The sequence below is a fragment of the Aethalodelphis obliquidens genome, unplaced genomic scaffold (genome assembly GCF_003676395.1).
Source record: "Aethalodelphis obliquidens isolate GAN/ISIS:26980383/991018 unplaced genomic scaffold, ASM367639v1 scaffold44, whole genome shotgun sequence".
NCBI lineage: Eukaryota > Metazoa > Chordata > Mammalia > Artiodactyla > Delphinidae > Aethalodelphis > Aethalodelphis obliquidens.
The window spans coordinates 442,151-452,219 of NW_020837988.1; the positions used below are offsets into that span (position 1 = coordinate 442,151).

At 57.7% G+C, this 10,069-nt stretch overlaps 1 protein-coding gene across 1 annotated transcript; it reads right to left on the minus strand.

Moving 5' to 3' along the window:
• Nucleotides 1–246: 246 nt before the first annotated feature.
• Nucleotides 247–8,980, minus strand: CACNG5 (calcium voltage-gated channel auxiliary subunit gamma 5). The gene is made up of 5 exons (XM_027080396.1): nucleotides 8,564–8,980; nucleotides 6,993–7,079; nucleotides 5,943–6,083; nucleotides 3,311–3,456; nucleotides 247–3,108 (listed from the first exon to the last, which is right to left on the minus strand). Exons 1-5 carry the CDS (start codon nucleotides 8,757–8,759, stop codon nucleotides 2,851–2,853), a joined length of 828 nt encoding a protein of 275 aa, XP_026936197.1. The 5' UTR covers nucleotides 8,760–8,980; the 3' UTR covers nucleotides 247–2,850.
• Between the last annotated feature and the right edge of the window lie 1,089 nt (nucleotides 8,981–10,069).

Genomic DNA, 10,069 nt, shown 5'->3' on the forward strand with positions numbered 1-10,069 from the left:
AGAAGGAGGCTGGTGAGTTCCAGGTGAGAGGGAACAAACGTCAGAATTGTCCCCAACCCCTGGCTGGTAACCCCGAGTAGTTTTACTCCATAATGCATCAGACTCTGGTGTATTAGTCTCTCCATCCCATATTTTGAGGATGAAAAAATAAAAACTTGTCTTTTTTTTTTTTTAAGTGCCTGAGGAAACAAAAGGTCAGAAAGTGTATTGGGGAAGGGGCCCCTAATTTATGGTTTATGAGTTGAGTTTATACACTTTAATGTCTGAGAAAAATCTTTTGATTGTGGAGAGGCTGCAAAGGTCCCAGTTCTGAGATTTATAGACAGAAAAGAAACTGTCACGGTCGCACAGTAATTCATACATTCACCCGTCACCCAGGAGGGGAGACACGGACCCAGAACCTGTCCCGAAGATAGGTGTAAATTGCACATTCCCAGGGTAAGAGCTGCCTGACCTAGCAGCCCAGCATCTAGGCCGACGAAGGCCCGTCCTAATGATGTCACTCACAGTCAGCCATCAGCTTGTGTTCAGGAGTGGATTCTATTTTCCCCACGTGCACGCAAACAAGCCTGGCACATGGACAGAGACAGAGAGCACTTCAGGGAGAGAAAAGTGCGTCCGAGGAGCTCATTACATTGACAACGACTGGAGTAAAGCACATCTAAACACCCGTCCAGTTTGGAAATGCTACCTAACGGTCTCCAAGTACACTAAACGAGTCCTTTGCTGCCGGGCGCACTGGTTTCCTTGTTAAGCTGTAAGCGGTTACCAAGGATACAAGTCACAGCAGGTGCCTGTGGAGTGGAAGGCGGGCTTTCCGGCTGCCATCAGTGTACAGGGGAGGGGTGAACAGTCACACAGGAGGGCTGTCCGGAGCTTTCTACACGAGGCTGGATCATTAGAGTTGGGGGTAGGTGTGGGAGGAGGGCTTGGAAATAGTTTAGGAGCAGAAGGGGGTTTCCCCAGGACCCACGCGGGGACAGTGGCAGGACTGGGACCACAGTCGGCTCCCCTCGTTTCTCTTCTATTATTCTGTGAACAAGGGAACAATCCAGCTACGAGGCAATCTGCCTCTTATGGGCGGAACTGTCCCCCACCCCCTCCCCAAAGCCCCACATCCGTATATTCAAGCCCTCCCCTCCACAACTTAGAATATGGCTGTATTTGGAGACAGGGCCTTTAACGAGGTGATTTAAGTTAAAATGAGGCTGTTAGGATGGGCTCTTATCCAGTCTGACACCAGGGGGGCATGCAGGCGTGCAGGAAAAAGACCCTGTGAGGACACATGGAGACGACGGTCATCTGCAAGCCAAGGAAAACAGCCTCGAGAGAATCCAGATCTGCTGACACCTCGATCTTGCACTTCTGGCCTCCAGAACTGTGAGAACATAATTGTCTGTTGTTTAAGCCACGCAGCCCGTGGCAGCCCCAGCAGACGAATGCGTTCCCCTTCTAAAGGCCACCCTGGCCACAAGTGCGGTTTTCTGTATTTCTTTCCGGAGCCCACGTGTCGCCCACGGTGGCTTTTTGCACCCAGAACTGAATGCTATCTTAAAAAAAGAGCAAGAGAAAGGGTGAACAGCTGGTGTGGCAAAAATACACAGCAGACAGCCTGGCGTTGTTTTGCTACTCAAAACCTCAAATCCCAAAGTGGGCGTGCGAGAAGACGCGTGGAGACCTGAGGGGGTCCCGTCCAGCACTGGGCCTTTCCCATTTCCCTCTGTGAACTTCACGGAAGGGGCTTCAGCTTTCCTGCTCGGAAAACGGGCATCACGCCACCTCATCTTCTGGAGGCGTCCCTGCCTACACACGCCCCATACCCAGGAAGCAGATGCTGCCCTGTATTGGGACTAAACTGGCAACCCCCGATGTCGGAGGCATCCTCAGGAGAGCAGCAGGGTCATTCTGAGTCTGGCTTGCTTAGACTCAGGCATCAGCAAAACCAGCTCCAAATCCCAGGCAGCCTCTTTGAAAGCTGCCTTCTTTCTCCTTCGGTGGTATAGACGTCCGTCTACATGAGTAGACTTTAGGGACCTGGACCAGAAATACTGCCCATGTGAGTGGGGACGGCATCCCCTGGGCCTGAAACAGTGCTTGGTAGTATTAACCCGGACCAGCCACCTTCTGCAGTTCTCACTGTCAGAGTCACTGCTTTGGGTTAAGGCATTAAAGGCCCTTGTTAGATATGTTACTGCGGGCCACGCACATTAAGACACCGTCAGCCACTAACACCTCTTTGTCACTTCATCAGGTGGCCTCAGACCCCTCTCAGCCCGTTGGGGACCAAAGCTGGGGCAGCTGAGTTCTGCTGGGAGAAGGGGAAGAAGACCCACAGGCCGTGGGGCGGGGGGGGGGGTGGACAGGGCACACGGGGGGTGACCACAAACGGTAGAGGACTTCACAAGGACAGCGCTGGACGACTCTGAAGCAGCCAGAGCTCCGTATCAGAGCCACCTCCCGGCCCCACAGCCCAGATCACGACGCGAGGGCCAGGCCAGTTGGCAAGCCCCCAAGTCCAGCTGGGTCTCTGGAAGGAACCTGGCATCGCAGAGCTGGCCTTGGCCTGGGTCCATGACGTAGGGTGCGGCGGGGAAGACAGAGCTGGAAGGCCCACCCCTCCCAGGGAAGGAGAGCGCCCAATGACTGGCACTCAAGAGGCGGGGGGACCCCCAGCTCTCAACCCGTCGTCATCCGCTCGCTGGCTCCCCTGGGCTGCAGGAGCTCCTCTGGGCGAGCAGGGAGGGGACACGGGTCAGGTGAAAACAGCTAAGCACGGGGACAGCCGGGCCGTAGACCAAGGGCAGCGGGGGCAGGGAAGGCTGTCTGGGCACGGCAGTCCGGGGCGGGGACTCAGCAGGGGGAGGAAGACACCTGGCGGTAGTCGGGGCACTTGAGCAGGGCTGGGTAGCTGCTGTTCATCTGCAGGGAGACGTCGCTGGAGATGTCGGACGGGCTGCGGCCTCGCGCCCAGGCGTCCGGGTGCAGGAACTGGCCCGAGTGATCGGAGCAGTTGCTCAGACGCGGGCGGTAGAAGCCGGGGTGAGGCCTGTACACGTCCTCGGCGGTGCACCTCTTCATGAACAGGTACACGGCCATCACCCCCGCACTCTGCAGGCAGGGGGAGCTCGTGCTCGGGGCCTGGCCGTGGACGCAGCCGCGGGAGCACAGCACGAGGGGGCCGAAGGCGGGCGCGGGGCGGGGCCAGGGAGTTAAGGGCGGGGGAGCGGTGGGTCCAGGGTGGGCGTGGCCTCCTCCTCCGCCCCCTCCCGGGGCAGCACCCCGCCCCGCCCCGCCTGCGGGGAGGGTTTACCTCCGTTAAGAGGAAGGAGATGGCGGCGAAGGCAAAGGACCATCCGTACTTGTAGGTGAAGTAGGTCTCCGCATCCTTGGTCCTGTTGAGCACCTCATCGTTGATGCTGGAGATGTACAGCACCAGGCCCACCACCAGCGAGAGGCCTGCAGGGGGGCAGGGGCGCTCGGCAAGGAAGCCGGGGAGCCGCCGATGGGGCACCGCCTCCCCTCGGGGTTCAGGGAGAAGGCCTCGGCCTTGGGTGACCATGACCCCACTCTGGAGTTCAGGGAGGGCAGGAGCCCTCCTCCTGAAGGCCCTGTTTAGACCATTACCTTCTAGAAAGCGGACGGCTGCAGGTGAGAAAGCTTCTGTCCAGCCACCTCCCGAGCCACGGTGAGCCCGAGGGTTCTGACCGCCCCCCCCCCCCACCGGAACCACCTGTTAGATGTGCGTCCCATGAGCCCCATCCCCGGACCTTCTGAGTCACGTGGCCTGGGCTGGCGCCTGGCACCGTGTCGTCCTAAGTGCTCCCCAGGCAAGGCTCATGTGAACTCAGGGTGTGAACCGCTGACTTTAGCAAGTGGCTTCCGCTGAACTGAGGGATAACACAGGCTCCCCTGGCAGAGATAGCCAGGGCCTCCAGAGCCTGGATAGATGGTCTTGTAACTGTGGCTCTGTGCAGCCCACCTGCCCCTGGGTGCGGCCAGTTACTGAGATCGTTAGGCAGGAGAGGCAAAGAGAGATGGTCCAGGCTCTGGCAAGCGTTACATCAGGGGGCCAGCGCTGCCTAAGCTCCTCCCGCCATTGTGCAAACGGCCGACGGAGCATCGGTCTCGTCAATCAGTGACTGTAACTGCAACAGGACACAATTAATTCCTGTGTTTTGAGCTGCTCAGCTTTAATTCCATTCACATGATTAAGCTGGGGCATCCTGAAGGATGAATGTTACAGGAAAACAAGCATGATTCAGGCCTTCCTTGGCACTTAACTCACACTGGAATGAAGCTGGCCCAAGGGAACCCTGTCTGTTGCTGTCATTAAAACACTTCATGTGGCCAAGCTCAGTCTGAGATCTCTGGTCCTGCTGCCCACCGCTGAAAAACCTCAGGTGCTTTGAAGCTGCTGTGTGGCCTTGACTGTTGTGAAGTTGATAAAGAGCGAGCTTAACCTGGGTCTGTATCTCTTGGACTAGGTGGAAACATCATGGTGCAGAGGGTGGGCTGAGGACACTGCAGGTGCTCAATGAACATTTGTTAGATGGATGGATGGATGGAAGGATGGATGGAAGGATGGATGGATGGAAGGATGGATGGATGGAAGGATGGATGCAAGGATGGATGGATGGAAGGATGGATGGAAGGATGGATGGATGGATGGATGGAAGGAAGGAGAAAGAAAGAAAAGCTCTTGGGCATCTAGTGTTCTGACCGCCACCTGGCTCCCAAGCTATATCGACAAGACAATGTTGGGAAAAGGAACCTAAAGTGGCTTGGAAGTTGGGCGGCAACAGGAATGCCTGGTGCTGGCAGCTGTTCATCTTTTCTTTCCATCTGTCCATCCATCCATCTGTCCATCCATCCTTCCATCCATCCATCCGTCCATTACTCAAGCCATCCGTCCATCCATCCATCCATCCGTCCATCCATCCATCTGTCCATCCATCCATCGGCTTAAAATCCTCCCGAGGCTTCTCACAAAGTACCCAACCAGGCGACCTCGGCTGCCGCCCCCCACCTCTCACCACATCCTCCTGACGCTCCTGCCACCACAAGTCACGACTGAGCTTAGTGTCCCCTGGCCTCCGTCCTCTCTCTTCCCTCCAGGCTCCCTTCCGCCCACCCCAACCTCACACTCTACCTAATTCCTACTCACTCTCCATCTCGCCTGCTCCTGGCGGCCGTCCCTGACCAGCTCCTGGTCTGAGTTTCCGCCGCTGCCCTTGGCCCCCATAACAGTACTTGCTGACGCTGTCAGAGCCCTTGTCAGGCAGGGTCCACGTTTCCTGCCCACTTGTTTATGTCCCCTAATACACTGCCCTTTCTGTAGGTAGAGATCCCAGCTCCCAGTGATAAGGCCTGGGAGACACATGAGTGGATGAGTCAGCACGTGAATAAACGAAAGAAAGAGTGAATGATCGAGTACAGTCTGGGGTTGGTCCAGGAGGACAGATCCATGCTGAAGGGGCCTGGGTAGCCCAGGGTAGGGCGTAGGGGGTCTCTAGAGGATGGCTGAGGGATGGCAGATGAAGAGGCCGTCATTCCAAAGGCAGATCGTATTTCTTTCATGTAAACACACAAAGACATAGCCCTCAAAAGGAAAAAGGAATACTCATTACCAGTGGGAACTAGGGGAAAGCGTCAGTGATGGCATGGCATGAGGAGGACCCTGGGCTCTCATCCCAGCTCTGCCCAGGGGGAGCTGTCAGGTCACTGCTCCTCCAGAGGTGATGGACGGGCCCAGGTCCTCGGAACCCTCCTCCAGCTCCTCGGAACCCTCCTCCAGCTCGGACTCAGCTGTGCTCGAGCCACTGACGCAGCGGGTCCTGAGCAGGGGCTGACCCGCAGCTGGGACCAGAGCTTCCCAGAGCAGAGTGGTTTAGGGATCAGATGTCAGAAGTGCAGAGTGCACGAGCGAAAACGGCATCACTTACCGGAGAGGATAAAGAAGATGCCAGAGACAAAGGCCAGGATTGTCCTGTGGGGACGGACATGTCCAATGTTGCTCAGGATGAAGCCAATGAACATGAAGAAGAGGCTGACCAGGGGGAACGGCGTGGCCGAGCGAATCATTTCTGACCGAGGGGATGGAAGGATGCCGTCAGCCTCCGGTAGCCTCACTCAGTGCTCACCTTCCCGAGTCAAGTGTTCCTGGCGGTGTACACCAGCTGGTCCCCAAGCCCCCGCCCTGCCTGAGCAGCCCGGGCTCCATCCCCTCCTCGGTGGGGCTTTCGTTCCTTGGCCCTTAGCCTTCAGGGCCTATGCTGACTCAGAACTGTGCTGCAGGTTCACATGAGTCTGAACCAGCTCTGGTGAGGCCAAGGCCATGATGTCAGTCTCGCTGGGGGCCAGAGAGCCTGGTTCAGTTCCCTGGGTACTATGGTGTGAACGTCTGTGTCCCCCGCCCCCCCACCAAAATTCACTTGCTAAACCTAACACCCAAGGTGATGGTATAGGAGGTGGGGCCTTTGGGAGGTGCTTATTAGGTCACGAGGGTGGGGCCCTCATGAAAGGGATTAGTGCCCTTATGAAAGAGACACCCCCACACACACACACCCAGAGCACCCTCGCCTCTGCCACCATGTGAGGACACAGTGAGAAGGCAGGAAGAGGGCCCTCACCAGAATGTGACCGTGCTGGCGCCTTGATCTTGGACTTCTAATCTCCAGAGCTGAGAGAAATAAATTTCTGTGGCTTCTAAGTTGCCTTGCCTGCGCTATTTTGTTAGAGCATCCCAAACAGAGGAAGTCACTGGGTATGGATACCCTCTCGCTTGCCAGGGTCACAGCAATGGGGGACTCCAGCAACCTGTCACCACCCTGGATAAGTAACTGGCAGAGTGAGCTCTGTGAGCTCAGCCAGCACAAGCATCTGAGTCTCAGGGCATCGGCTCTTGAGAAACAAGCAGTCACCCTGCCTCTTCCCTCTGCCCTGCTCTGCCCTGTCCAGCCCGTGGCCCAGGCTGGAAAGTCGGAGGCACCTACTGAGCACGTTGACCGTGGACTCGGAGGCGAGCTGGGTGCTCACGGGCATCACATACTCTATGGTGAAGCAGCGTCCCCGCTCCTCACCTACGGAGACAAGAGCCACTACGTACACTCTGGGTCCTTCTGAACACGGATTTGAAGTTAACAAATTCAAACGGTATTCCCAGGTGCTTCTAGGATGTTTGACCCTCTGTGTATTTACACCTGGGCTGGATTCAAACCCTAGGGGGCCCCGTCCCCAGCTGGTGGCCCACAGCAGACGTGGACACCCGTCCTGACATCACATCTTTCCCAGAGAAGCACCGAGAGCTGCATGAAAAGCGATCACTGCAGACTCAAGGGAGAGTCAGGTGTCCGGTGGCCGTCTTGTGGCTTTGGGACAGACTCCACCAAGGATGGCGTGTGGTTGGCTTAGGTGCCCCAGTGTGGGTGTCACGGAGCAGAACCCCCAAAGCCTTGTCGACCACTTTGGCAACCAGACCCTGGTGACTTCAAACTCTGCTTCAGATTTAAGCAGAGATGGATGCCACACAGTCTGGGCACTGGGAGGTGAGGTCAGTGTTGGGTGCCATTCCCAAAGTAGACTCAACACGTCACGGGGAGGCCAGGCCTCCACGGTCCTCCCTGCTAAATACGGGTGGGCGCCAACCACCAAAGCCCTACCATGAGGCTGGGAGGAACAAGTGTTCTCTGTGTCCCGTGCACACATGGGTTACAGAGCCCTCCAAGAAAGGCTCCATGACCCCACTGTGGTGTTTCTGACCAGACTCACGGGGCACAGAGAGGCTCTTCTTGTGCAGCCTGGTTCTGGGTCATGATGAAGGGATAAAGGACAGAGCCCTTGGAGTAGCAACTCCAAGCGTTCCAGAGAAGCCCTAGCAAGTGGGCAGGAGGCCCTGATGGGCAGGATCAAGGCCTGCACCATCTGGCAGAGTTGCAAAGACCTGCACCTGCGTTTTCTCCCTGCCATTTCACAGACATAGGAACAGAGAAAGTGCTAAGAATTTCCCATCCTCATGCTCAGGTCACAAGGGTGAAGCCCTCATGAATGGGATTAGTGCCCTTCTAAAAGAGACCCCGTGGAGCTCCCTCTCCCCCTGCTGCCCTATGAGGACACAGGGAGAAGGAGGGAAGAGGGCCCTCACCAGAACATGACTGTGCCGGCACTTCACCTCCCTGCATCTTCCTGCCCTCATCTGTGAGGCGGACGTGATAACAGGGCCTGCCTTGCAGAGTCAAGGGGGAGGCACTGCGACGGAGGACTCAGGGAGCTGAGGCCGCCTCTCTCAGCTGGGGGTGGGCGGTGTGGTGACAGCGGGGCCACGGGCATCTTCCAGGTGGGAAGACCCAGGTCCCGGGGGTGAGAGGACTTGCCCAAGTGGACAGGGAGACTCAGGCCTTGAGTTTGGAGTGGATCCTGGCCACTGGAGGGCGCAGGCCCAGAGCTCATGAGCATCGTCCGCGGTGACCAGCCTCCTTCCAGCAGGGACGTCGCTTCCCCGGGGTGTGTGAGATGGCAGCTGCTCCTCTCTGGGGGCAGGGCTGTCCCCAGCCCTGGGCGCCCTTACCTGCGAGGAAGCAGACCCTCCACAGGCCTGAGTGCAGGGACATCTTGGTCTCGGTGCTCTGGTTCTGGGGCAGGACCACGCCCTCCTCCAGGTACAGCCAGTGGTCTGTGCTGACCGCGATGCCCAGCAGGCCCAGGCCGCACACAGCAAAGACGCTGCTCAGCAGGGTCAGGGCCTTCCTCCTGCAGGCACCCATCTTCCTGGACAATCCCGCGGGGGCCTGCGGCCGCGATGCCACCAGCAGGGAGTGGGCTCTGGCGGCAGGACAGCGGGTGAGCCGGCAGTCGTGGCCACGGCTCCAAGGAGGGGCCCTGGGCGGCAACTAAAGTCACCCCAGCCGTGCTGAATGGATGAATGAAGACCAGCGGGCCGGCTCCCTGGAAGTCAGGCCATGGGTGACAGACATGCCACCTTCCTCCCCCCGTCAGGAACGCACAGCTTTCTCGACAGGCCACTGCGAGGGGCCCCCTCGTCCTCTCTGGGAGTCCCCTTGCTGGACAACGCCATTCATTCATTCATTCAGCAACCCACGGTACCCAACGTGGAGACAAAAGGATGAATGTGACCCCATCCTTGCCCTTGAAGAGTCCCCTTCTGCAAGACAAAGCGCCCCCCACCCCAAAGCAATGAAAATGCAGCTTGATGGGTCTGTGGGGGAGACCCGCCCAAGGATGTGGGAGCAGGGAGGAGGGATGGAGGCCTGAAGTCTGCCTGGTGGGCTTCTCCGTGTCGAGAAGGACTCTGAGGCCCAAGGACACCTGGCAGGGAGCAGCGGGACCCAGAGGGGACGCGGCAGGCGGCAGAGAGGCTTCTTGGGAAGGTGTCTTCCGCAAGGATGCCAATCAGTTGTAGATCTGGGTCCACCCCGCTAAAGAAGCCACACCACAGTCCAAGTTCAACGGGCCTCCTGAGCCCACCTCATCAGAAGCCGTCTGACTCTTGTCTGCCCAACACATGGTATTGGCCGGAGCTGGCTCTGAACCAGCCAGAGTGAGGCTACATGTCTACATAAGGTGAGCCATGAGAACACCTGCCACACCTGCCCAGCCAGTCCAGGCTCGGAGACGGAGCTGGGAATCAGTGAGGGGTAAGATGCCACCCCAAGGAGCCCACAGCCCAGCTCAGGGCTTCTGAACTCTGCCTGGAACCTAGAGCCACCCAGGGAGCATCTAAGAGTCCCGAGTGCCCAGGTGCCATCCCGAGAGATTTTGGTGCAGCTGGGCTCATACAGGGGCCGTGGTACCGCTGTGCTCCCTGCGAGGCTAATCGCAGCCCAAGTTGAGAACAACTGCTCTTTGCTACTCAGAGTGTCATCCGTGGGCCAGCAGCCTTGGCATCACCTGGGAACTCGTTAGGAATGCAGAGTCTCAGGCCCCTCCAACTTTGTAAATCAGAATCTGCATTTTAACAAGATTCAAGTGAGCTGTATACCTGCTAAAGTCTGCCAAGCAAACAGGTGACTACAGTCCAACGTAGTCATGGCTGTGGCGGGGAAAGCCCAGGATG